The sequence below is a fragment of the Kryptolebias marmoratus genome, linkage group LG8, assembly GCF_001649575.2.
Source record: "Kryptolebias marmoratus isolate JLee-2015 linkage group LG8, ASM164957v2, whole genome shotgun sequence".
NCBI classification, from domain to species: Eukaryota; Metazoa; Chordata; class Actinopteri; order Cyprinodontiformes; family Rivulidae; genus Kryptolebias; species Kryptolebias marmoratus.
This window is the reverse complement of record NC_051437.1, coordinates 18,504,702-18,531,282: the sequence shown is the minus strand read 5'-3', so window position 1 is coordinate 18,531,282 and position 26,581 is coordinate 18,504,702. Positions and strand designations below refer to the sequence as shown.

General features: G+C 40.5%; 4 protein-coding genes across 8 annotated transcripts in view; all 4 read right to left on the bottom strand.

Annotated features, from left to right (window-relative positions):
• Positions 1-752: 752 nt before the first annotated feature.
• Positions 753-4,225, bottom strand: fance (FA complementation group E). The gene is made up of 10 exons (XM_017430884.3): positions 3,956-4,225; positions 2,899-3,469; positions 2,711-2,755; positions 2,564-2,620; positions 2,322-2,465; positions 2,132-2,255; positions 1,726-1,801; positions 1,563-1,629; positions 1,346-1,471; positions 753-1,243 (listed from the first exon to the last, which is right to left on the bottom strand). The coding sequence occupies exons 1-10, from the start codon at positions 4,207-4,209 to the stop codon at positions 1,139-1,141; spliced, it is 1,569 nt and encodes a 522-aa protein (XP_017286373.2). The 5' UTR covers positions 4,210-4,225; the 3' UTR covers positions 753-1,138.
• Positions 4,226-4,920: 695 nt separating this feature from the next.
• mkrn4 (makorin, ring finger protein, 4) lies at positions 4,921-9,157 on the bottom strand. Of its 4 annotated transcripts, none has more exons than XM_017430885.3 (8): positions 9,016-9,157; positions 7,610-7,738; positions 7,212-7,468; positions 7,070-7,140; positions 6,705-6,964; positions 6,511-6,618; positions 5,900-5,999; positions 4,921-5,816 (listed from the first exon to the last, which is right to left on the bottom strand). In XM_017430885.3, the coding sequence occupies exons 1-8, from the start codon at positions 9,045-9,047 to the stop codon at positions 5,715-5,717; spliced, it is 1,059 nt and encodes a 352-aa protein (XP_017286374.1). In that variant the 5' UTR covers positions 9,048-9,157; the 3' UTR covers positions 4,921-5,714. The 4 variants fall into 4 exon arrangements, with proteins under 4 accessions (XP_017286374.1, XP_017286375.1, XP_037832724.1 ...); XM_017430886.3 differs by having other exon boundaries at positions 7,070-7,137; XM_037976796.1 differs by lacking the exon at positions 5,900-5,999.
• A 254-nt stretch (positions 9,158-9,411) lies between these two features.
• ppardb (peroxisome proliferator-activated receptor delta b) lies at positions 9,412-18,807 on the bottom strand. Of its 2 annotated transcripts, XM_017430938.3 has the most exons (10): positions 18,636-18,807; positions 18,446-18,566; positions 15,916-16,315; positions 15,683-15,834; positions 15,432-15,570; positions 14,926-15,128; positions 13,296-13,502; positions 12,950-13,193; positions 11,080-11,354; positions 9,412-11,027 (listed from the first exon to the last, which is right to left on the bottom strand). In XM_017430938.3, exons 3-9 carry the CDS (start codon positions 16,250-16,252, stop codon positions 11,107-11,109), a joined length of 1,530 nt encoding a protein of 509 aa, XP_017286427.1. In that variant the 5' UTR covers positions 16,253-16,315; positions 18,446-18,566; positions 18,636-18,807; the 3' UTR covers positions 9,412-11,027; positions 11,080-11,106. The 2 variants fall into 2 exon arrangements, with proteins under 2 accessions (XP_017286427.1, XP_037832851.1); XM_037976923.1 differs by lacking the exon at positions 18,446-18,566.
• Positions 18,808-22,682: 3,875 nt separating this feature from the next.
• The window catches only part of LOC108244597 (DEF6 guanine nucleotide exchange factor), a 15,272-nt gene continuing 11,373 nt past the window's right edge, over positions 22,683-26,581 (bottom strand). Inside the window, exons 10-11 of the mRNA XM_017430937.3 lie at positions 24,626-24,716; positions 22,683-23,710 (exon numbers count right to left, since the gene is read on the bottom strand). Of these exons, the coding sequence (XP_017286426.1) occupies positions 23,508-23,710; positions 24,626-24,716 (294 nt within the window). The 3' untranslated portion in view covers positions 22,683-23,507. The remainder of the gene's footprint in view (positions 23,711-24,625; positions 24,717-26,581) is intronic.

Genomic DNA, 26,581 nt, shown 5'->3' with positions numbered 1-26,581 from the left:
AAAACCTTTCTAAAACCACAAAAATCACTTCCTTCATCAGAATATCCTACCTGTTAAATATAAGCAGGTAGCATAAATAGATCTATGCATTAAAAGCAGCAAGTGTCTGAAAAACATTACAACTTACATACAAAAACTTACAAAAGCACAAAAATAACTTCAAAAACACTCCACAGAAATAAATTTTACTTGTCTGAATTTTTTATGTACATATATGCATCTTTTAATGGTTTAAAATAAAATAAGAAAAATCTAGTTATTTCCATGCAGTGTCCAGAAAGAGGTGTTGTTTAGCTTGTAGGGCAGCACAACTGCTTCCACCCACCTCCATCATCATCATCATATGAAATAACTTTTTGTCACAACAAAAAATAGTGGCTGGTAAAAAAAAATTGTCCACCAGCCATAGTGGCTGGTGGACAAATTTTTTAATTTCCACCCCTGGTTTGTATACGTAGCACGACAAGAAAGACTAGTATAGACTATTTTAAAAAGCCCATGGACCAGATTTGTAAATTAGTCTTTGGCTGGACAACCTCTGTACAAAGCAATGGTGACATTGTTTTAACATGCAACATTGTTTAATGTGTTATCCTTGTAAATGTATAGATAACTTGTCTTAAGAGAGGTAAACACTGTTTTTATTTACTTATAAACTGATCCCATTAATCATAAAATTCTGGCATCTGCAGATTTTTCAAATTCATATTAAGTCTCAAACACAGTGGAGTAAAAAAAAGACTTGATTTTCTTCTGAACTGTAATGTAGGAGTACTTTAATACAAAATGAAAATACTTCACAGTTTCAGTTAGATTCGTTTGGAAACAAAACTCCACAGCAGAACAAAGTGATGAAGAAAACCTGAAGCTCTGCAGCATTTCTGTTCAAAACGTTCTTCAGTTGCACAGATTGCGTAGTTTATTGCAAACTTATTCTAGTTAATTAACTTCAATAAATACAACAAAATACTGTTTTTACATTTTTGCCTGGCACATCTGAAGCATCACGACTGATATGTCAGCAGACTATCTTTCAGGTAAATCCACAGATTATAGTAAAAACAAAAAATGCCCTATTAGATAAGTGGAATAGTACTATTTTCAGTAGTTTTATTAAGACAGTAAACTGAATTATGAATCATGTGTGTGAGATCCTTTTCAAAGCAGCTTGAAGAGACTTCTTTAGGAACGTCTCATTTCCATTTAGGCAGCTCGTCAGAGAGAGTTTGTGTGCAGCAGTAATCTGGGGAAGGAAAAAAAAGATTTATTTATTCATAAATAGAACTGTAAATACTACTTTTGTTACTGTTCATCTACTGTGTCAGACATAACTCTACCAACTTACATGGCTGCTGTATTTGGTGAGGACTGTCAGCATCATTTTGGCAAACTTCACAGATTTTGGGAAGAGAGGACCCTGATTGACGAGCTGCTTTGTGAACTCTGTGAAAACTTCTTCATTCAAGTCAGGCTGGCAGGGGAAACAAACAAACAAGAAGTACTGTCAACTTGGCTGTGAGTATTGTGTTTAAACAATTACATTTCACCAATAAACTATTTACCTTAGAGTCCAGCAAGCTGTGGATAATGGAGAGCACAGCTTCACTCCAAGAAACTCTAAATGTCATTCTGAGATGGAAAGAACATTTAAGTTACGATTTCTGCATGTTTGAAGCTCACTTATTTATTTTCAAGTGAAAACAGCAGATAAATGACCAGCCTTACTGAAACACTAGCAGTCTGTAGTGGGAATCCAGACCACTTTCTATCAGTCTGTTCAGTAGCTCCGCCTGTAGGTGTCCTGAAAACAAAACAAAGTCCAAATTGGATCAACAAACATTGGGGCCAAAGACTGAGCGAAAAGGTTCTTGACCTGACTTTGATTACCAACAAGGCATCAGTCCTGTTAATGTGTACTTTAACCATGATGCTAAACTCAGACCACTGACTGATCCATGGGTTTATTCTTGGACTTACACATTTTATTTTGAAAGCTCAAGACTAAAAATATTTTGAATTTTCTACAATTAGTTTAATTTCAAACCATGTTTTTTTTTATAAAACAGATTAATAGCTTATACAACGAAGCAGCTCTCTCTGTAAGCTTTTGCTGCACATTAATTTCTCTCACCTACATTCTTGTCCTCCAGTATTGGACAGATTACAGCGTGACACATGGGTCTGGGGTAGCTGCTGCATAGAGATGTCGCTGCCGTCACCAGACACCTGGAAGCCGGGTCTGACAGGGACAGAACCTGCAAGTAAAACAAACTTTCAGCGTCAAACACCGCACCCCTGTTTGCGTGCATCCAGCGACGTACCTTCTCCAGCAGGAGGCTCCTGATGAGAGTTGTGGCTGTGCTGTAGCTCAGGTCAGGAGAGAGAGACAAAATGCTGTTGCACAGTTTAGGCAGCGCGTGTTCGGGTAAATGAGGCAAACTCAGCATGCTGCAAAACATCTCCACCTGAACGGGACAGATAACATCATTTAAAGGACTTTCAGGTTGGCTAAAGAAGATTTCTTTGGTTATATTTGTAGCAATAAGGCAATAAAAGCTAATACTTGGCTGGGGTCACATTCATTCAGCACTTTGAACGCGTCTGTGGAGATTTCATCCCACTGAAACAAAAAATAATATATATATATAAATATAGTACAAACAAATGTCACATTCAGTCTACGCTGTGCAAGCCAAAAAGGTGCTTTTACCTCTTTTTGACTGTCCAGTAACTCTTTTATTAGATGAAAAGAGGCCTAAACAAACAGGGAATCAAGAGATCAGATCTGATATGGTGACGTTTATCTATTTAAAGCAGTATAATGTTTATTTTGCAATTATTATTTTAAAAGATACTGCATGTTTACAGAAAGAAAACAAGTGCTCCTCCTTTGTTTACCCTCATGTTGTCAGGCAGGCCGTCCTGCAGGCTGTTTGGTGCAGAGGTTCCTGCAGAAGCAGCTCTTTCAGATTCTTCTGGTGCGTCATTCTTCGCACCTTCATCTTCCAACTCGACAAGCTCATCATCCCAGACGTTCCACTTTATCCGTTTACTCTGCCGTCTTGTTTCTTCATCGTCTGCATCCTCCGAAAGAACAAAACTTCCGCACCTTTTTCTTTGTGTGCCCACCTCAGATGAGTCGGACGTGATCTGAGATTCAGATTTTACCATTTGGCCATTAAAGCACTGAGCCCATCCTCCTGTCCCACAACAACTGACCGAACCTTCTAGCAGCTCCTTTAATTTCTGGCTGCAGTGTTCGGTGCACAGAGGCTCGTCGTGGTGGAGCTCCAGTTTTCTTCCCAGCTGTCTACTCAGAGCTGACACCCAGGGGTTCACATGGGAGTCCTCACTGAGACATTTGAGCAGACGGAGGATGGGGGTCCCAGGAAGAACAGAGTGAACCAGGTAGACGAAGGTCAGCAGGTTCTTTTTGAACGGCGCTGAAAACAGGCACACGAGTGGTTTACTAAAAGGGATCAAGAAAAACAAACTAGGTTAAAGTAAACAGATATTATAAATGAGCGTATTAGAGAAAGGGCATGCATTCTGCTGCGATTGTTCCTTTATTCAGTCCCTCCTATGTGTGTTTTTGAGTAGATTGAACAAGTTAAATCACTGACTCAAAAGCATCTTAAAAACTCCTACTAGGCACTGTTTTTACTACAAAGGCCTAAAGAGAACTGGCTGCCTGTTCAGTTTTATAACCCCCCAATTTTAAATGTAAACTATAATCAATAAAAACAAACATAACTAAGCTGAACACAGTATTTGCAGCGATAAGCTACAGGTGTTGTTTTATTGCAGGTTGCCAAGGTGAGTAGGAGCCGTTTCTATGGCAACATCCAGGCGTCCAAGCGACAGTATTGTCGTAAACAGACCGAAACCTCAGAACGCTACAAAAACAACAAAACCGATTAAATTCAACTTGACGGAGCCGATGTTACGTACTTACATGGCGAGAGGCTCCTTTTCGGAGTGTGGACGGGTTATTTCGTCCTGACACAGAGTTTCCAAGAGGTCAACCAGGGATTTCTCGGGGTTCGCCCGCCGCTGCTTGCGGAAGACTGTAAGCGCTTTCTGGGTCCCGGAGGTTCCGGACATCAGAGCCCGAACCAGCAGCCTCGACTGCCCGTCAAAGCGATTCAGAAACATGCCGGTGTGCTTGTCGGTTTCTCTCCAAGCTCCAAACCCGCCAGTTTTTAACATTTCTTGTCCGACTGAAATCAGAGCCCGTTAGCTGAATAGTGCCACCTGCCGTCCCGGAGGACCTAACAACTCTTCACCATTTTTTTCTTTCATCCCCACACAATTTTTTTCCTCCTGTATTGTTTTAAGGGTGATTTTGTAACATCAGTTTAAGGACAACAAATGAAAAGTAGCTTTTTAACCATTTATAAATTATGTGATGATCCCCAAAAGAAGTGTTGAAGTCAAAGACATGAAATAAACCTTGAGGTTTAATTTTAGGATATCTGCTTGTTTGCTTGAACATGAGTGATTTACCCAACAAAGTTCTGTGACAAATTTATACAGATAAAACCATTCAACACAATTTCCCTGTTGAAGCAAACAGTAGTAGTTTAGAGTCAAAACTGTCCCAATGTGTTTTACAGACGAAAAGTTGATTATTTTTACCATCATTGAATCCACAAAGTTGTTTTGGACCCTCATCCTAAAGGGAGTGAGGGTCAGGTTAGGAAAATGTCTGGAACCATTAAAACCAACATGTGGAACATCTGGTTTTATTGTTGACTTCAGTTTGAAAAGCTTAAGGACTGAGTTCACAAATTAGCCTTTGGCTCGATAACGACGTAGAAAACAATGGCAGCACTGTTTTAATTGTATTGTTTATTATGCAATGATTTTCTCAAAAAAAAAAAGTCTACAATGTTAGTTTAAAAAGTACAAGATACATATTCAGTGAAACAAGTGTTTTATTTTCAGTGTACAACTTTTTTTTTTAGTTTTTAAAAAAGGAATAAAAATTTGAACATTTCACATTCTTGCCAAAACCCCAGGAAGGATCACAATATTCACTTAGGAAGGTTTTCTGTGTTAAAGATGAGCAAGAAAGGGCACAGTACAATTTTTCTTTTCTTTTTTTGGGTTTATCTCTAAGGCAATTAAAACCACCATCCACACGACACCTTTAAAAATATCAAAATTGTCCAAATTACTAGAACATAAGTTCAAACTGAGCCCTCAGATGTGTAGACTGCAACACAAGGAGAAAAAGGTAAACAAGGAACCGAGCCATTGGGAGAGAAAGTAAACCCTAACTGGAAGAAAATTGACGTAGACAAGATCAGCGATAGGAATTAAAGATGTGTTTTATCTGGGAAAGTCAAACCACACACTGTGGAAAGACAGGAAACACGAAGTTCTTTAAATTATTGCACAAAACTTCAGATTGGAACCATTCTCTGAGGCTAGATTACACTCTCCAGTTTGATCAATGCAAAAAAAAAATTAAAAAAAAATCCCTAAACAAATTTGGAACTTTGGGGACCATAGCTGATGGATATCCCTGATCTCGACAAAAGTCTACTCAAAGTGTGGTTTAGTTCAGATTCCAAAAGGACAAAAGTCAAAACACAGCCATGTAACCCAAAGCCAGTGATTTTTAGTTCCAGCTACAATCAGTGCTGCAGGCACTGAAAAAGGAAAATGCTGTCACCTCTCCGTACTCGTTCTCTGTTTAGGTATTAGGGCTAGTCCTCGTCCTCTGAGCTGTCGCCACCAAGAAGGGTCACAGCGAGGAGAAGCCCAAGCAGATCAACACCATTTTCATCTTCGTCGTCATCTGAGAAATACTGTGGATAGAGACAAATTCACAAATGTGTTGTGTGCTTCAGTGCTAAGAAATGTCGGCTTTTAAAACTGACCGCACTCCTACCGAAAACGCAACACGACTGGAATTTCTGACATGACGATAGAGACACTCTCTTTTGATGGGACAGTATCCGTACCGGTCATAAATGCAGCATCTTCTCTTACTGGAAATACAAGTGTGGGACCAGTCAGAAACTGTAATTACAGGTGTGCATCTTTTAAATGCAGTAAAACACGAGGGACTTTAAATATTAAGCATCATAATGTGATCTGCACTCAGCTTCAGGGCTTTCAATAATAGGCTGACAGTTCTGTGTTTTTAGGATAAACTCTTCAGGTAATCATGAAATCCCTTACAGCTCAATGTATCCGATGTAGCTTTAAAACATTTTGAGAATCTAAAACGTAAATTAAAAGCAAGAGTTTAATTTCAAATATGGCTGCGAGTTAAAAAGGATTAAAAAGAACTCAAGGAAAATTAGATGCAGATTTCTTAACCGACCGATGAAACTTATGATTAACAAATCAAATCAAGGGAATAAAATAAATAAAACGGAGACTTGAGTTGCAAGTAATTTCAAAACTGCCTCTAGGTAAGATCAATGTTGTTAACAGTGCAGAGCAAAACAAACCTGCTGCACAGAATATTAACACTGCCATCAAACAGGGACTCGCCTGAATTTCTTCTTGAATGCAGCGACTGCACTCTCCTTTGCTGGTCCTTCAACCCAGTATTTGCTCGGCACGTAAAAAGCAGATTTCACTCGGCACTGCGGGCAAGCCCTAGAAATTGAGCAGCGAGTGGTGGGGTGAAAGGTCAGATCCTACATGGTTTATTGACTTGACCTTTGTTCGTAGCTCAAACCCACCTTACAACGTCGGACCCAAGATCTTTCGTCTTCCTCCAGGTTGCGATGCATTTTAAACAGAAGGAATGGTTGCAGTTGGGCAAAAGCCCAAAAACGTGGTCTTTTATATTCTCCTTTTCAAAGACCTTTTCCATACAGATGCCACAGATCACATTTTTACTCTGCAGGAAGGCCTCGGTTTCCTCTTCCCTTGTGTTACTGGAAGCAGCAGCAGCCGCAGCAGCAGCTCCACCCTCTTGTGGCTCAGATTCAGATGAACCCTGAGCACAAAATAAAATGTAATCAAGAGGAGACTTCTGGGCTCAGTTCACTACGACCTGTAGAGCATTCATGCTTGGACTTGAATACCAAAATTAGATCCAAACCTCCTCTATCCTCTGAAATGCACTTGCTCGAGCAATTCCTGAGTTCTGGCCAGACTCCGAGTCAGTTCCTGCTTTGAGAAATAAGAATGAGATTGTACATCACATCGGTCTCAACTGGAGGAAAATGACCCACCACAGGTACCTTGAGATCGCTCCTGTGCGTCGTCATTATCCGGCAGGTGTCCAGTGTCGCGCCAAAAGTTTGAGGCATCAAGCGTCGACTCTGATCCACCGCAGTCCCGCCCGGTATTGACAATAGTGCGCAGAAGAGCTGGTTCTGACCCTCTTCTGTCAGAGGGAGAGTGGGCCACACTAGAGGAGGAGGAGTAGACAGCAGGGACTGAACCCCTTCTGCCTGAAACAGATGTGCCGGCATCGGGCTGAAGAATATGGAGATATCTGGTGATGGAAAATAAAGATTTTTTTTTTTATTACTCTTACAATAAAAGACAATTAAAAAAAAAAAAATATATATATATATATATATATATATATATATATATATATATATATATATATATATATATATATATCTCTTACCTGCAGCGCTCTCCATACCAACATTCACCTTTCTGAAAGTATCTGCATATCTGGGATGGTTGCATTATGCTCCACTCATGTCTGTAATAACATCTTGAGCCAAATCTGCATGAGCCATTCAGAAAACGTCTGTAAAACAAAAACAATTTTAAGTTTAAAAGGTTGATCTAAAATTTAAAGTTTAAGCCTCATCAGTTTGTCACTTTCTAGTTCAGGGAAAGTGTGTTTATGCAAAGAAGTGTTGAAATAAAAGTGTGACCATTTTAAAAAGGCGACATTATGCTTTTCTACAGCTGTTTGGCTTCATGTAGAGGGACGTTTAGGTCCATTTCTTTTAAAACATTACGTCTATAAATACAGGTTTGAGAAAAAATAATTCCCATAGGAGTATTTTCAGAATTTGGGACAAAGAGGACTATTTATTTTAAGGACAAAAGTAGTTTTACCTTATATACAGATGAGCCTCAGATGGATCTTTATTACACTCCCAATTCAGAGTTCATACAAACAGACTATCCAACAATAAAGCATGTAAGGTGTTTTGAAACTAGTTGAAGCAAAGTAAAGAGTGAGTCTACGGCGTTTCTTGATGCCTTCTTTGGGTCTTTTTCTGGTTTAACCACCCACCACGTCAGAAACTGTAGGTCTAACTGGGACCAAAGCCTGGTTCTAATATGATGGATTATCATTTTTCAGCTGCAGATTAAGTTTAGGGCTAAAGGTGTGAACTAAGTTTAGGTTAGGCGTGTAATGTAAAAATGTTAGGTTTAGGGTCAGGCTGCAGAAATAAATGGCAATCGGTAAAATGTCCAGTTAAAAGCAGAATGACAATCTTTGTGGTGGGGTCTTTTAAAGTTTAAAATTAGGATTTTTAAAGTTACAGTATTGTTTGCAGTATTGCCAGGTTATTAAGTACATCAACTTATCCCAGAGCTCATTTTTTCACCTAGGTTTAAAATTTGCCGTTTTTATTTACCTAGAAGCTACTGATATAAAGCAGCTGTGGTAACGAAATGGCCCATTATTTTTGTAGAAAAGTCCAGGCCCGTGTGTTCATCGTGGATGGGGCTGAATGCCACTCAGCGGTTGGTTGGTCAACCGTTTGGTTAAATTCTGTTGGTGCTAAAAATCCAGCTAGCATCAACCCGATGATAATATTTCGCTGTAATATTAGTCTTTGTTTTTTTGTACCCCCCCTAATCATCCTATCCTTACTTTGTTATTCACGTGGCTCACAACGTTAAGTCTCCCAATCAACAAAAAGCAACTCAAAACGCATCATTTGATCTGCTTCCTCGTCGTTGTAACGGTCGCTTTCACAGGTAGCACGTTATAACTTAACTGCGCTTTCCTTTTAATTTCCCAGCTTTCCTCGTGCCGTCCGCTGTGTTGGCTTGTTTGCTTACCTACAAATACTCCCACTGCGAGTCGACTCCATCCTCCAGCGTGTTTTTGAACAAGCCGCGAAAAGAAACACGGTCCTTACTAAATAGCCAACAGCTGTTCTCGCCTTCCAATTACCGTGGCAACCGACCAATAGAAACAGAGGGGACATTCGTGCGTTACGCACTCGAAACGCTATTGGTCGACGGACGCGTCAATCACATCGCGACGCGCTGACGACACTAACGTGCGTCTGATAGACCGTAAACAGGTTTTTTCAAAACAAAATCGAGGGGGGAGGAAAAAAAAATCAAGTTAATATTTCTATTCAAGTTTATAAGCGATAAATCACTAAACCAGAACTGAAGATAGGTTACATGTTACAAATAAAATTAGAAAATATTTCAAGTTCTTACATGTTTTTTTTTTTGCTAACAAGTATCTGAACCCATCACTTGCACATACATAGAGGTAGCTTTATTACACGTTTTGGTGTGATTTCTTGCTTTATCTAGTCACACAATTTGCTAGCTTGGCACACTGATGTCAGCTAATTAATGCAATGTGCAATAATATCAGGGATTAAGGCAAAATAGGGTCAAGGATTTGCTAAAACAGTGAAATATATGTATATAATAGAGGTAGATGGGGATAAAAACAAAATAAGAGCACAAGAGGATACCCCCTCCAGGTTGACTGTGAGAACCAAGTCCTTTCACAGTCAGTGGCAACAGAGGATTCATGTGGATTTGAATGACAATAAGGCTGTAACACAAATCAGACACACAAAAGGAATAGTATTCTTGAATTTTGTGGATCTTAATTACAAACACTTCATACTTGGATGCTGGTTACTGATTTCGAATCATAAAATTTCCCAGCAACAACAAGATGGATCTCTACGCTGGTTTACAGCTAATTCTGCTGCACCTACCGTGGACTTCAAATTAATGACATGAGGAAAGGTTTGGTGGTTTGCTTCTTGACATATTTGGTAGCACCTAAACTAAACAGGCAGGCATATAATAGCAAAAAAACAAACTTAATCCGTGAAATAAGACAAGTCATGATTTGCCCTTACAATATAATCAACAATAACAAATAACTGGTAACATAATTACAAAGAAATGTACTTACAATAACCAAAGAATGGCAAATTTACTGTATTTTGAAATAAAAGAAAGAAAAATGAAAAGCATGATGTCCCTTGTACTTCAGTGAGTCGTGTTTATAGTGTCAGCTTCAGGAGATAAACCTTGTATAGAAACAGTTCAATGGTTACCACTTGGGTTGATGGCTTTAAGACAAAACCTAAATAACTTGGATGTCACATTTATTGACAAAAAAGAAATGGTATTGCACAGACACTTGTGTTGGGAGAGCTCTACACTGCTGGAGCCAGCCCAGTTTGTGTTCTTCAAACCAAATGGCAGAGTGGTGGTCATTGATAATGATGATGATGATGATAATTCAAATATTGTAAACAAATACCAATTTGTGCATCTTCAGCTTTAAAAAAAAAAGCCTGAGAAGAATTACAATCACTCTTGCAAGAAAAACAACAAAAAAAACTAATAAAATTAAAAAACCTGGCTACGCCACTGGTGTAAGAACATGAAACGCTTTCCCTTCGCAGGAAAACACAGAGCTGCGGTGTGTGTGTGTGTGAGGAGAAGCTCTCTCTAAACGCTGCTCTGGGGTCAGCTTTGCTATGAGGATGAAACAGGAGCAGCCTCTGTAAGAAAACATATCACTCTTCCTGTTAGGTGACCGTTGTGGGAAACTAAGGCTTGCAGCAAATGATTCCAGATGCTCATCACATTCACACTCAAACACTCTCTCTCACACTCACACACAGTGCTGAGGGTAATGCTGATACTGTGAAGACTTTGCTGATCGTGATAGCCCTAAGAAGTGAATTCGCCTCATCTTTGTGTTAAAATCCATTTCCATACAGAGAGAACAGTGCTTGAATTGAATGCAGCGTGTTGTAATAACTGTGGATTCTGTCTGTAACAGTATTGCTAAAATATATTTATATATTTATATATATATTTATATATATATATATATATATATATATATATATATATCTCAGTCTTTGCTGGAGGTTTCTAATACATGTCTTTGTAGATCTCTTGTAGTAGAGGGTGGAGCGAGGTCTCCGACTCAGTCTTTTTGATCTTTTGGACAAGCTGAGCGTTCTCCGTCACCAACTGACGAAGATCAGCCATCTTCTGAAGCAGCTTGGGGAAGAGGTAGACAGAGTCCGAGTGGTTTGCTTGGAGGTGGAGGTCCAGGGCCTGGAGGATGTTGTCCTGACTTTGCTCCACCTGCTTCACGTTCATAAGTCCGGGACGATCTAGAGGAACGAGAATAACTCACAATTAGCACTAATCTGTCTGGCAAGACTCTAAGAATCTTCTTTAATCAAGCAGCCAGAATACTTTAAAGAGATATCCATTTTTTTTGTTGTGGTTGTGTGAAGCACTTATGAGCTGTTAACTGTTAGATAAGTGCTTGAACTGTTACTGTGATTTGTTCCCCAAACAGAGAAAGATCCGAGTATTTGTGTGACACTGTTTTGCAATCCAATCTTGCGCTCCGATTATGTTGCAACGGGCCGTGAACTGTGTTGAAACACAGTCCTCACAGTAAATAATTGTCTGATACAAAAGTAACATGATGTAGAAAAAAATAACAAATAAAAATCACTTGAGAAAATGAAAAAACCTTTTGTCTTTTGATCTGGTCCCGTTCTGAGCTTCAGTGACTTTGGTTTTCCCAACACATTTTCTCAGTGATCGTCTAAATCTGACTGATGTCTACCGCAGGTAAGACGCTGACAACTCATAAATATTCCACACAAGCCCACGTAAAAATAAAGAGATATCCCAATTAATGTCATTAGCTTTCTTTGTTTTAATTACAAATGTGATAAATAAAATATAAAAAGTGCTTGACTTCAAGAAAAAAAAGAAAAGAAAGATCCACTGATTGTCACACACCTGAGTGTGCGAAATTTGTTCTCCGCATTTGACCCATCCCCTGAGGGAGTGGTGAGCAGCAGCGGTGCCGCGCTCGGGAATCATTTGGTGATCTAACCCCCCAAATCCAACCCTTAATGCTGAGTGTCAAGCAGGGTGGCAATGGGTCCCATTTTTACAGTCTTTGGTATGACCCGGCCAGGGATTGAACCCACAACCTCCCAGTTTCAGGGCGGACACTCTACCACTCTACCACTAGGCCACTGAGCTGGTATCAATTGTATTAATATAATTTTGTCACTATTTCTGTAATGCGTCTGCTTGTTTCAAATACTAACACTTATATTAGCTAAATACACAAGCACTAATGCTCACAACATGTTTACAGCAAGCACACTGAAAGCTTTCTGCTCTGCAGATTTGTCAACCAATGTACTGAAATCACATTCTTTGCCACAGGTGTGGACACCATCCTACAGCAGACAATCACAAGATGACAGCCTCTGAGAGGCGCTGCGTAAAAAGCATCTAACCTCAGTAAGGCTCTCGGTTGACTCTGTGACAATCAGCACTCTTACTTTTTTACCGAAGTGAGACAGCAGAGGCATCAATGAAGAGTTAAAGGGCTGAATCGTGTTTAAATCTTGTAAAAATCTCAATACTAATACCAAGGCGCTGTCATCGTCAGCTTAGATTTAGAAATAAAGACAGCTCTGCTCGATCCCAAAGACAGACAAATGTTGTTAACATTATTTATTGAGGGAACAAAAGAGATGAATTGCAATTTTAGAGGAATAAACCAGAAATACATCTTATGTCAGCTTATCTCAACAAGTAAGATTACTGCCTAAGCGATTTCTGTAAGTAAGAATTAAGACATACATTGGTGGAAATGCTCATTAATCCTTTAATCATGTGCACAAAACGTAAGAAATTCTGCATACTTTACCCATAAAGCCCTCAGTCTCACCTCCACAGAGAATAATGGCAGCGACAAACAAGGCCAGGTCACTGTCATCCAACTCCAGAGCATTGAACTTCACAGCAAACTCAAACTTAGGCTCCATGATCTCACTGAACGGTTTCCTTAGGCTGCGAAGGAACTCCCTGGTTACAAAGCCTTTCCCGTTGGCTACCAAAAGTCCATCTTTGTTCATGAGAGATGGCAGCATGGCAAAAATAGCCTCGTGGACACCGTACTTCAGCAACGTAACCTGCAGAGAGCACAGACACAGGTGTCAGTTTGTGCCTTCCTGAACAGCCACGTGCTGTCGAGGCCAGCTGCGGCGGAACAAGGTTCGGAGACGGTGACTCACCTGGTCATTGAGGAAGAGGTCCACAAACCCTGGAATGCACTTGGCAAACTCGGTGAGCTCTCGCACGGTCTCCACTGTAGTGCACTGACAGCGGTAGAAGACATGAACACCTATCTCCTTGGTCAGGGGTGCACCTGGAACCAGCTGGCTCCACACTAGCCCACTTTCTGCTTTCCAGAGCGTGTCCACGTCGTAGATCACAAATGGCTGACAACAGGACAAAAACAACTTGAAAAGCCAGCAGTAACTGTAACAACCTAGAACCAGGGTTTGGCTGCTGTGGTATCTAACCATAAAAACATACTGGATGTTTATACTTAATATAAAAGAGGTATATGTACACTGAAAACAATAAGCCTAAAGGCTCCGGCATACTCCATAAGAAGTCGGACCGCGGTCACGAGACGTTCGTTTTCGCACACACCTTTCATCGTCCACGAGACACTCAACTCAGAACCCCCAGGAAGCTCCTCGCTCCTCCTACAGCGTTAAAACGGGTTTCTTCCCACCGCCTTCTCCTCTCTCCTGTCCTTGTACAGATCTTTGCCTCCCTTACCGCGACCAGACGTGTTTAATAAACCAACTGAGAGAGCCACGGCGACGAAGAGCCGCCTGTGTCTCCGCGCGGTCTTTTTAAGTTCACAGGTTTTGCTGGAACTGTTGTAAAGACGGCTGGATTTTCTAACAGCCTCCAGCTGCTTCTCAGCGGAGTAGCAGAAGCAAAATGACTCCATTAAAGCTCACCGGCTTTTCAACTTAAACAATTTCTGACCAATCACATGACGCTTGGCGCTAACCCCTCTGAGAAATAGTTTGGCCTTGTGTCGCAAAGCAGCGGACGAAGCTGCTACATGAGCAACAACGACACAACCACGTGACTGAGAGGCGACTTTGTGACTTCTCATGGAGTATGGAAAGGCCTTAACTGTGAAATACTGCCAACCTGGACAAGAATGCCAAATAATTAGACATCCATGAGTCTATTGTATAATTGCTGTTATCCAATCCAGTCCAGCTTTATTTATAAGGCACATTTTAGCGCTAGCTGCTGTTGTTTTAAAGCCAAAAGATTCAAATTTTAATTATTTATTAACAAGTGCATTAATCCTCAACTCACAAGGGGAGCGTTTCAGCTCATGATCAAGGACAAATACTTCACTAAATATAAAATTAAAGGCCTCAAAGTGCCTTCAGAGAGTGAACCTACCTATTATAAAAAACTCACAAACACATGAGCTTCAAAATAAAATCAAGACCCCCGTGATCATCCATTAGTCAGAAGAATTTGGTTTGAACATTAATTCTCAGATTAAACACATGGTCTGTACTGATCTGTAATAATAATAACAGAGATTGTGAAACTCTGTGCATCTATGTATTTGTCTTCCTTCTGTGTCAAGGACTGAATTTATCAGTTAAAAAAGTAAACAAAAGTTTCAAAATAAAAGATTTAAATATCACTTTAAAGTGCTTAAAAAGTGCAGCAAGTAGTTCTCATAAAATAAATCCAAACTATGTGCTTATGTGGAGTAAACCCCTAAAGAAAGATGTAAAAGGACTAAAAGGATGAATATTTAGACACCAGTAGGTTTTCTGCATCATATATCTGAGGGTGAAAGTTCACACTTACCGAGGTGCTGCTGGTTTTGCCTGTCAGGATGCTCCGGGCCCTCTTCTTGGTCATGCTGAGGTTCTTCAGGTAGGCTGTGTTGACTTGTTTGGCCAGCGTCTTCAGGTCCGAGCCGCCCGGTTTGCTGAGGTTCAGCTCCTCTGCGAGCAGGCCCGCCACCAGCTTCTTCCTCTCCGCCTCGGGCATACGTCCGTATCGGATCGCTGAGCAAACACACACAGACACGGGACGTGTTTTCAGTAGACGTTCCCAAAACAATACTGACATGATATCTGTTTTTTGTCTAAAATAATAATAATAATAAAAATAAAATACCAAGCAAGAGCATGAGCAATGCAGTCTGCTCTGATTATGGTTTACAGGAAAAGGTTTGAAAGGAGATCAAAGTTGATGTCGTCACTCACTTCAGACTCATCAAACTTTACACCAGCCTTGTAAAAAATGATCACTCTGGACTTAAAGGAAAAAATAATTTGTGGAAAAAAAAAAAAGATTTTTAAACTCACCATCATGAGACATTCCCAAAGACAGGCACTTTTGGAAGCGACAATATTGGCACTTGTTGCGATTCTTCTTCTGGATTTTGCAGGAACGCTCGCAGCGCTCGTACTCCAGTTTCATCCTCACAGTCCGCCGGAAAAAGCCCTGAATAAGGAGAAACGGAACTGGTTGAGCAGCCGCACGGTGCAACAGACAGCTGCTATCAAACACTTCCATCTTGCAAATATTTTGTGCCACGACGCCCGAACCGCGTTACCTTGCAGCCTTCGCAGGCGTGCACGCCGTAGTGGAAACCTGAGGCCTTATCTCCACAGACTTTACACTCCACGCTGATACCAGCACCTGAGTTCTCTTCTCTGCCGAGACGCAGCTGCTCCGACAGCGAGGGCGACGAAGTCTGGGAAAGGTCTGCGTTTAAATTTTAAAAAAGCAGAGATATTAATAATTATAAATCTATTGTCTGTCTAAATTTAACTTTGTTTTCTTTACCTGTGTAGCTGGATGATGCACTGTTGTTTTTCTTGCTGTGATTGTTCTCCTCATCTTGACCCTCCCTCTGCCTTTTCTTCTGGTCTCTCAGGCCTCGAGTAGGAAGCACTTCCTCCTTCTCCTCCTTGTCTTCCTCGTCCCCGCTTTCCGGACTCTTTAACCCTTGCAGGTCGGTCAGCTCCGACGCCGTTCCCTCGCAGCTGTCAGAGCCTCCACTAGACTCCACCTTCGGCGGCGGCGTCCACTTGACGTCCACCTCGTCCGGAGGAGAAATAGGCGCAGAGTAGCCATTTACGTCGTTGTGCTGCTCCGTGGCAGTTTGCTGAAACCGTTCCATGGTTCCTGTTGAAGCTGACTCAGCAGATCATCTCCTGTCACGTTGCCATCGTAGCTCGGCTTTCTAAAAAGGAAAGTTATTTGTGCGGACATCGCCGGTAACTTCAAAATAACTATACGCACGCAACATGTGTACTATATACAGAGCTGGAACGAACAGCTGCTAACATTTAAGTGGCTCTGGACGCCTGTATATGGAGTCGCTCTCTATTGTATCCAGCGTGTGAGTGGTTAACGCTTTGATTTCAACATGTCAAAACACGCAGCAGAGCCAAAACACTTCTCTTAACGTCATTTCTTTTTTTCCCCACAAAAAGCACGCTGGCATAAACATTTATAAGGTGCATTTAAGGATCAGTTTGGTTTTATCTGAAAGGAAAGCCTTCAGTAATCTGTTACTGAGTGTTTGTTTGGGTGTCTTCTCAGTCACTGAATTACTACTGTTTTGTTTGAGCAGCCAGCGAATGTCCTTGATAGTAACAGAGTTACAACATGACATGATGCGCAGTCACAGCTGGAATTTTATTACTTTTTATTGTTTTGTGTTTTTTTTTAATGCCCAGAAATGGGAAAATACGAGCCCCACACATTTAAGAACACTAAAGGCCCCGGGTAACCCATGAAATCCCTTCTAATTTGTGCTTCTAAAAGCTGAATTTCGTTCCACATCGTGCCACACTTTAAAATAATAAAAGGCATAACACGATAACACGTTACAGGTTTCTCTGATCAGGTTACAGTTCATTAAATATATGCATATATATCATGCAGAAAAGCAAAAATATATATACATCTGTGTATTATTTAACCCAAAACAATTTTAAGATACTTTCACTTTCTTGTAATAGGTGTTCTGTGACTGATGTACATGTAATTTCTGGCCAATATGTATTTTTCATTTAATAAAACATAACAATATTTACTTAAACTGCCTAACTTATATAAACATATAATTACCATCTATTAGAAGAACTTGTACGCTTAAAAAATAACACATAGGAGATCATTCTCGCTTCTTAAACCTGAATTGTCGGCTTCAGTAAGTTGCTGCTGCATCTTTATTTTCCTAAAAGTAATTGATTAACTCTGAATAGGCAAAATCGTCCAATTCAAATCGGTCGACTGATTTACCCGTCTAGCTCTATCGAAAAGCACAGGCTTTTATGTTCGTACGTCAAAGCAGAATCCCTTAACTAGGACGGTTTTAGGTTGTTTTTTTCTGCCACCCAAATTGTGTTGCTGGTAAAATCTGGGACCCAAGCAAACAAAAGCAGCCCAAGCAAGCACCTTATCGGGCACGACATGTAAAGAAATTACCTGGGAAACAGAGGCTATTTTTGTTCTCGAGCCTTGACTAAATTAAGGATTCACTTCAGTTGCTTTCTGTCACACCATTAAGATGAGACATAATTTTTCCATCTCTCCAGCCCCTGGATTAAAAGTCCCTGATGTCCAACACTGTACACCAGGCCATGAGTGAATATATTTGTTTGTGTGAGTCAGAAAAAAAAAAAGGTTTTTTTTTAAAGCTTGCCGTCTTCCTCTCTGCAGCAGCTCGGAGACATCTGTGTTTTTGTTTGCCTGAGCTTCATGGTAAGCTGCTCAGTGTACTTGTTGGTTGCTGTAAGGGGGGAAAGGGTGCATGCACTGTGTACACACTGAGCAGCGCTGATGGCAGGCGGAGGCGGTGGAGCAGAGGGCTTTAAGAGTGGTGGTGAAGGGGGGTGGGGGGTTATTTTTTGTTTTTTACCCCGCGGCCCCCTTATGGATTAATCCGCCCGTGGTGACCCGTCAAAAACACCCATTATTTATTTATTTTTTTTTTCTGGTCAGACAGCTGAACTCCGTCGGTTTCGAGGAATAACCCGGTGATGTTCAGAAGCCCAACAACCTGTCACACAGGTTCTCGGAAGTCCCTGCTAACTTACTCCGTGATTCACTGCTGTAACTGGATACAACCCTACAAATTACCTGGAGTCAAACTTTTTTTTTTCTCCTTCCTTTTCCCTACTTACAGACTTGTTATAACAGACCGAGCTGTCCTCCGGAGAGTCGGCGTCGGCTAACTCAGCCCCCCCACCTCCAGCCCCCTAACCTTGATTTTGACTGAGACCCATTAGCTTAGCTGCTAGCGTAGCTCACATTCCCGACCGTTTCGCCGACTAACCGCTCGACGGCCGCGGAGTTAGCTCACCTCTCTCCCCCCACGGACCGAGGGACGTTTCCGCTGCGACAACCCGCCGAAGACACACGAAAGGAGGGGGGAAAAAACAGGTCCTCCTCCACCTCCTCCTCCTCGGTCCAGGGTCGGTCGTCTGTTGACAAGTTGTTGGAAGTCGGCAGCCAGGCTAATAACAGGAGCTAACGTCAGGCGGCTAACTTACATGAACTTAAAGACAAGAGTCCGGGGCTCCGATGTGTCCGACCAGCGGCTGAGGTGGGGAGGAAGGACGGAAATTAATCCCGGTGCTTCTGTTAGCTACCACATCACATGCAAATAAGCAAAGTTTAGCTGGTGAAACCCTCCCCGTCCCTCTCTGCCTGCTCCGTTCGTGGCTTTGGTTTACTCCGCTTTTGCTTTGCCTCACTCCTCCTCCTCCTCCTCCTTCTCCTCCTCCTGTCACATGTCGGGACGCGGCGCCCTCCTCCCCTTTTTACAGCACACGGGCGATGGGATCGGGGTTGCCAGGTAAGAAACGTCGAAGTATCGTACTGTCTCTTTAAGACGGTCGCGTTTTTGACCGTAATTGTCGCGTGTGCGCGCTCTTGCTCAGTATGTGTGCGTGTGTGTGTGCGTGTGTGATTGACGAACACGCGCACATAAGGGGAAACAGGGTGGCGCACCTGCCGAGAACAATGTCTGGATGGTCCGATTGCACTTTCTGATAAGATGTGGGTGTCCAAGTGAATAAAAAAAGTTGTTGTTTTTTTCGGTGCACAGAACTGCCAAAACTATATATGTTTTGACTTTATAAAAACTATTTATCATGTATCTATAGACCCTAAAACTACCTCATAAATGCGATGATTATCTGTATCTGGCAACATTGGATGGGAATCTCGGTACTTTTCTGGGATCTGAATCATTTGGCTCAGTTCAGCACAAAAGACAAATGCAGTGATTTGAACGGCATAAAATATGGGCTTTAGAGATTTATCTTTAGAGATAAAGCCCATATTTTATTCACAGGGGAACATAGTAAACATATCAAATGTTTAAACTTTAATAAAAAGTACCGATACCAACCTGAAAACAAGCTTTACTGCGTTAAGCATTCAAACACTGCAGCAACATGTTCACTAATTATAGTTTGGACAGTGCTGTGTGTTTGAATTACTGAGATACAAACTCACAGAAGGGAAAATAAAGTTTATTACTGCTGCTCATAACGATTTGGTAGCCATTTTGGATTTTGAAGCTGGGGCTGGTCAGGAGTCTTTGACGTTATTGGACAAAATTTGGACGTACATTATTAGAGAAAAATAAAAAGTTGTTAGATGTAAAACGAACCGGCACATTGAGCTGGCTCGGTCGTGACCAACATTACTGACTCACATATTAGACTGGATCAAGCAAAAAAGGCTCTCAGTAAATTGATTTATATTTCTGTATAAACATTAATATTCACAGTCATAAAATGAGATGAGGAAAACTCCAATGACTAACGGAACAAGCATAAGGTATATTTGGGTATTTAGAGTCCCCTTCACTGAGAATAAATGTTTTAATTTGCATATTTAACATGCTTATAAGGTGAGAGGGGGTTTCTGAGACATTATGAGACGTATATGAATCTATAAACCATCGGTACAAAGGCTGGGGATTTCTGCTTTTAATCTACAGAGCACCACATGTTATCTCAAAACGATTAAGTCGGCCAGCTCATATAGTTTATCTGAAATATTGTAGGAACCACCTCTGAAAACTTGTAAAAACTGAACACTTGACACATTTTTAAACAAACGAGAAGACAACAAACAGAGGACTATAACTGCATTAAAGAACATTAATGAGACAGAGTGTTGAAATTATAAACCTCGTCAGTTTTTAATCAATGGAGGTTAAAAGAAATAAAAGTAAATGAAAGTAAAGACTGGTTTGTGTGCAGGAAGGCATCTTGCTCTGCCGTGTAAATTATGAGATTTAGCCTAAAAAAAGAATAAGACAGTGGCCCGTTAGTGGTTAAATTATTCTTTTTACTACAGAAACACACATGTTAAAAAAGCCTTCTACTGTTTTACCAGATAATTTGCATTATTAAAATGAGAAAAGCAACGAGGAGCGACACAGGTGGAAAATCTACTTAGTATGATCTTTCCTTTTTTAACAACTTTTGTTGCGTTTCTAATTGAACCAGTTAATTTTTTTCTCTTATTGGACCAAACAACTCTTTGTATGACAAACAAGAACAGTTCCTTTTCATTTTTGGTACATTTATTACACATGTATAAATCATATTTACAAAGGTCCTTCCAGTCTTCACTGAGTACTTTGTCATAACATCTTTTGCAGAAACGCCGCGCAGCCTCAAGAAATGTTTAGAACCGAAACACAAGCCTGGTACTGAAACTTTGGAAATACTTTCTGTCATTCTTGAATCTCTGCTGATATGCTCAAACAGATTCAAGCTCAGATTAAGACAAAAAAATGATAAAAGAATTCACTCTAGGTCCGACTCAAGCGTCGTGTAAAACTTGGAGGGTTTTGAAAATCTTCATCAGACTAATTTCCTGACATTTTCGATTACAGTTTAGAAATATAAGCCCTAAAATACTTCAGCCGTTCTGCCCCAAATGCAGCGAAACAGGCCCAAACCTTGATGCACCTTCGGACAGGTGCAGTTTGTTGCCAACATACGGTATCAGTAAAAAGGCCTTTGAGTAAAAAAAGTCTAGTGTATTAAAACTTTTTTTTATTTCTGTACAGTAGCTTCAGCCAAGTGGTATATTTTACATTAACCACTGAGACTGGACAATGCCGCGAAAGTACTAAAATAGAACGATCAAATGATCAACAAATCTGATTTAATTACACTGACCTTGAAGCACACCTCTTTGGTCAGTTTTTGTTCAGTCAAAGAATTTAGTGCTGCTAAATTAACCCTAGAAAAAAAGCCCATTCAAGGAGGCTAGTTGCTCATTTCTTTATTTAAGCTACCAATATTTTAATAACTCAGTATTTCATGGATTTAGCATTGCTGCTGAATATTAATGATTGCTTATCCAACCATTTGCCTACACTGAAAGGTGATGGAGAACAATGTTTTTGTCTGTGTGTTTGCAACCATAACTTCGAGTACTTTGGGTCGACTGTCCAGGAGAACAGGGAGTGTGGTAAAGAGGTGAAGAAGAGAGTCCAGGCAGGATGGAGACAAGTTTCAGGAGGGATTTGTGACAAAAGGGTGGCAGCAAAGGTCAAAGGAAAGGTTTACAAGACAGTGGTGAGAGCAGCTGTGTTGGACGGTTTGGAGACGAAAAGACAGGAGACAGAATAGGAAGTGACAGAGCTGAAGATACTGAGGTTCTCCTTGGGAGGGACGAGGATGGATAGGATTAGGAATGAGGTCATCAGAGGTACAGCACAGGTTGAAGGACCGGGAGATAAAGTTAGAGATGTGCAGACATGTGCAGAGGAGGGACAGTGGGTATATTGGTAGAAGGATGTTAGAGACGCAGCTGCCAGGAAAAAGACAAAGAGGAGACATCTGGGTGCAGTAAGAGAGGACATGGAGGTAGTTGGAGTGAGGACAGAGTTAGATGGATGAGGACGGCTTGCTGTGGTGACCCCTGAAAAGAGAACAGCTGAAAGAAAAAGATGCAACCATAACTCAGGTTTACAGATATTAACCTAAAACTTGCCGTGGTAGTAGCTGAGAGTTATCCTCAACACATATTCTGAGCGCTAATAAAGATTGATGGCTAACAACTCAAAGATGGCTGCCACAGCTAATCAACAATAGCTAAAACAAAACTGGCTCTAACTCAGTCAACTTTACAGATGTGGAGCTAAAACTTGCTGTGGTAGTAGCTGAGAGTCATTCCTAACTCGTGCTTTGAGAGTGACGTCTCAAGATTTAGCAAATAACTCTATTTTCAAGGTTTGACCAAAATGGCTTCCCCTCCACTGGCGTATTCATTCCTCCTACGAATGTTAGACCTTTAATTTATAAGTCAAAATGATGTCTGTTATAAATAAAGATAATAAGAGATTACTGATCTGTTATTGCTCCAGTAAACCCAAAACATTATGAAACCCACTTCATGCAAATTACTTGTGAGTATAAAAATAAGTTAAAAACAAGATTCACTGAAAGTAAAGTTTTTAAAGACAGTTAGGGGTTAAAAAAAAAAGATCTGGCCGGCGTGTAGTTTGCGTGGTTAGTCAGGTGATGTCTCTGTTGGCTCAGGTTTTGTGAGTGAGAGGCGTCAGATTAGTCAGCGGTGACACATTTTATTCTGACAAATGAGGCAAACTCAAATTCAAACTAAAGCAGACGTGCAGCTTGCCCACAGAGCCATGTGGGCGTCAGCTTCTTCCTCTGCCATCCTCGCTTTTACACTTTTGCAGTTTTACACTTAATTCGAAAAAAAAAACAACTATTTCTTTTTAAATGAGTCATTTGATCTCTTTCATAATGTAAACACTAAATACTCAAACACCATTTAACTCGTAAAAGATGCGATTGTTTTATCTGGTTATGACATCAATTTGCTGTTTTTCTTTTTAAATTGACAAATAATGTGTTACACGAGAAACAGGAAGTTCTCTCCCCTCCCCTATCGCTGTCTTTCCTGTTTATCAGGAGAGAAATGGTGGTAAAAACTAATACTGATGAACTCTCCACGTTTAAAAATAAAAGATGGGAAACTTTGTTTTACAGAGTTTTTTTTAAAAAAAGAGCTTCCTCTCTATGCTTTATGTTATTGTAACTCTTCAAACATCACAGCTGAACCAGGATCTGTGTTTTTAACGGCTCTAATCTTCACGCTGAGGTGTTGTCTCTCAACAAAGCTCAGAGCATTAGTTCAGCAGAATAAACAGCAAGAGCTCAAATAAATCGTTATAGTCTTCGATATGAGGTCAGTAAATTCAGTATTAACAGGAGTGGTAGTACTGTAAACTCAGTTGTAATGCAGACGTCCAGCTGCTTTCACAATATGCACACAGGAGACAGTTGTCTCTTCGTCTTCCTGTCAGAAAACGTCGCCAGGATTAACGTCGTAACCTCTCTGATTCATGTTTCTTTTTTTTTCTCTTAGGGGATGTCCATGTCTCCGTTTGAGGCGTGCGAGTGGCGTTTCTCCAAATCGGAGCCGGCTCTGCGGTCAACGTTTTCTTTGCTCTCCTCGTTGTGTTGCTGATCCTCCGAGTCCGACCTCTTCCGGAGGCGCAGCCCGGGGTCTTTCTGTGTCGGGATCTGGAAGGTCTGGTAGGAGCTTCCCAGAGACGGTCTTTTCTCTAAAGGAGAAGGAGAAAGACAAAATCGAGACACAGTAGTTATAGCTAAGAGGAAAACACAGTTTGGGCAAGAAGATACAGTTCCTTCAGTGAAGACATATCGCCCGCTGCCTTTCACGCCAGAGTTTTAGACTAAAACCACCTCATGTTGAGAAATGACAAAGACACAGGCTAGCCGTTACTCCTCTGCGATATTAAGAGATGCCACACTCAGAGTACGTGTTGTGAATGACTCTCAGCTACTACCACATCGAGTTTTAACTCAGCATCTGTAAAACTAACTGAGTTAAAGCCATCTTTGTGTCGGCTAATGTCGATTAGCTGTGGCAGACATCTTGAATTGGATTAACTCAAAAAGATAGTTAGCTGTAGATGTTAATCTCTTGACTAATTCCTGATAATTTCATTAAAATCCGTCCAGTGGATCATAAGATATTTGGCTAACAGACAGACATCTGACTCCAAATTTTAAACAAAAATCTTGCACGATCTGTCAGCGCTCAAAATATATGTTGCGGATCACTCTCAGCCACTACCACACCAAATTTTAGGACAGTAGCTCTAAAATTCATAGTCGTTTTTGTGTTGTTTTTTAGGTTGTGGCAGCCATCTTAGATTGGGCTGACTCAAAAAGCTAATCAGTTGTAAGTATCCACAAAACAAAAACATTATCGTCCACTTCACCTTCTGGTGAATCTAAATTACAGAAGCATATTTGCAAAGAGCCAAGAACAGCCCAAAATTTACAACATTTAATATAAAAGAAGCACCAATATTTAGTATTTACTCCCCTCTTTAATGCTAGCACTTAATAATAAAGCTAAATGTAGCATAAAACAAAAAAACGTAGAACAGTATTCAGTTTTAACATAAATTTGAAAACCGAGCCGTCTCGTCAGACAGACAGACACTTACCGCCTGGTCCGATTGGTCGCATCAGTCGGTTCATCTGGACGTTCCAGTGTTTGACGTTAGTGCTCGCCTGGCGAAGCTTCCTCTGGGCGGCCTGTCAGAGAAAAAAGACCAACATCTTTTAATGCTGCGGAATAAGCAAAAAGAAACGCCGACAAACCCTTCTTGACTGTATCAAGGTAAAAGTCACCCAAAAGAGCAAATATCAGGATGATTTCTTTGTCAAACAAACAAAAACTGTATTTTCAACAAGCCTCAGTTCATTAATACACCTATTTTACTTAAAAGGGAAAGGTGGAAAGGGTATGAACATTAATCATCTTACCTGTTGCAGATAGCTCTTTGAACAACCTGAGTTTGGAGAAACAGAGTTTGATTCAGACAGGACTGATGAGCTAACAGCTAGTCTGAGTGGAGCCAAGACCAAAGTGAGTTGCTGCCCTCTTAAATAATCCCACCTGACACGCTTCAAACCCGTAACCTGCAGAAACTGTTTCATAAACATTAACACCGCCATTTTTAACCAGTTATTCTGGCGGAAACATTACGATATTTCTTTCTAAAGGTGCCCCAGGCTGCACTGAAACAGTTACTGCTAGCTGCTGCTGCCGCTGTTCACACTAACTCTGTGTAAATGACTGTAAAACGCACAATTAATGGCGACCTAAAGGTTTATAAGACACCGTTCACATGAACCACTCTGATTGTTTTGAGGCAGCAGCCGTCCACTTTGGTCTCTGTCCTGCTTGGACTGGAGCCACAATCTCGTCAATCAAATAAGACCAACGAGGTAATAAATCTATTTATTCAAAATAAGGCTGTTCAAAGAGCTGTCTACAACAGGTAAGATATTATTTCTTCATAAACTCTCCTCAGGACACCACTTCAAAATGTCTCATTGTTTAATCATTTTACAACTCATTGCTGTTTTAAATGATCTTGTTTTTGTTTTTATGCTTTTTTTAAATGCAGTGTAAAGCACTGTGTTACACATCTTTGAAGCTGCAGTTTGATTGATTGATTTGTGTGTCACTTAAAGTAAATTTCATTCTGAATACAAAGCTGGTGCCTTCCAGTAAAACAGTGATTTATGTTTTATCAAAGGCAGACTGGAGAAGACACGTCTCACTTTTAAAACATCCTGATTACATGACATCAAGGAAAACAAAAGCCTGTGAAATGACAGACCAGAACATGGTTTATTTATCACGGCTGGTGATGTGTTGGTTTTGTTTGTCAGACAGTCAGTGACTTTTATCAGCTGTACAGGAAAGAAAAAAACACATCAACACAACCTTGTAGTGATTTTATTTCACTCAAAAGAACAAAAATGCAAAAAAAAAACCCTACTATTAAACCAACAAAAGGTTATCTTTTAGCCTTTCATTTCTCCCTGAACTTACTCTTATTGCGCTCCCTTGTTGAAGATGTCTGACATTTTGACAGATGTTTCACTCTGAGTAATAAAACGCGTCTCTTCTATCTGATCCCATGAAGTAACCGCGCATGTCAGTAGCGACTCCTGAGCATAAATTTTCATTTCCTGAATCGATAACCACACGAATGTTAAAATTAGCGCTATATTTTTATAGTCGCCTTTTATCTCCCCCCTCCCTCGTGTCGAGGTCGTGTCTCGTGAAAACGGTCCGGTCTAATCGTTAAATCAGAGAAACGGGCGCCTCCGCACCCACCTCCACCTGAAACAGGAGTATTTTTAACTTTAACTGGGTAAAATTAAACAGACAGACAGGTTTATTTGAAGCAATGTTTCGGCAATAATACTTGAAAAGTAATTCTAAAAATAAAACTAACAGAGTGTGACAGGCATATATACTGTATATACAGGTGCTGGTCATAAAATTAGAATATCATGAAAAAGTAGATTGATTTCAGTAATTCCATTTAAAAAGTGAAACTTGTATATTATATTCATACATTACATACAAACTCATATATTTC

What these genes read in the sequence shown, in the direction of transcription:
- fance (XM_017430884.3), bottom strand. Translation starts at nt 4,209, where the DNA reads ATGTTAAAAACTGGCGGGTTTGGAGCTTGGAGAGAAACCGACAAGCAC. An exon ending in ATGAATGTGACCCCAGCCAA is followed by an intron (nt 2,466 to 2,563) that starts GTATTAGCTTTT and finishes TGTCCCGTTCAG; the next exon opens with GTGGAGATGTTTTGCAGCAT. An exon ending in TCACCAAATACAGCAGCCAT is followed by an intron (nt 1,244 to 1,345) that starts GTAAGTTGGTAG and finishes TTCCTTCCCCAG; the next exon opens with ATTACTGCTGCACACAAACT.
- mkrn4 (XM_017430885.3), bottom strand. Translation starts at nt 9,047, where the DNA reads ATGGAGTCGACTCGCAGTGGGAGTATTTGTAG. An exon ending in TGGTATGGAGAGCGCTGCAG is followed by an intron (nt 7,469 to 7,609) that starts GTAAGAGATATA and finishes TTCCATCACCAG; the next exon opens with ATATCTCCATATTCTTCAGC. An exon ending in CCAGTCGTGTTGCGTTTTCG is followed by an intron (nt 5,817 to 5,899) that starts GTAGGAGTGCGG and finishes CTCTATCCACAG; the next exon opens with TATTTCTCAGATGACGACGA.
- ppardb (XM_017430938.3), bottom strand. Translation starts at nt 16,252, where the DNA reads ATGGAACGGTTTCAGCAAACTGCCACGGAGCAGCACAACGACGTAAAT. An exon ending in GCAAAACCAGCAGCACCTCG is followed by an intron (nt 13,503 to 14,925) that starts GTAAGTGTGAAC and finishes TCCTGTTGTCAG; the next exon opens with CCATTTGTGATCTACGACGT. An exon ending in TGCCATTATTCTCTGTGGAG is followed by an intron (nt 11,355 to 12,949) that starts GTGAGACTGAGG and finishes TCGTTCCTCTAG; the next exon opens with ATCGTCCCGGACTTATGAAC.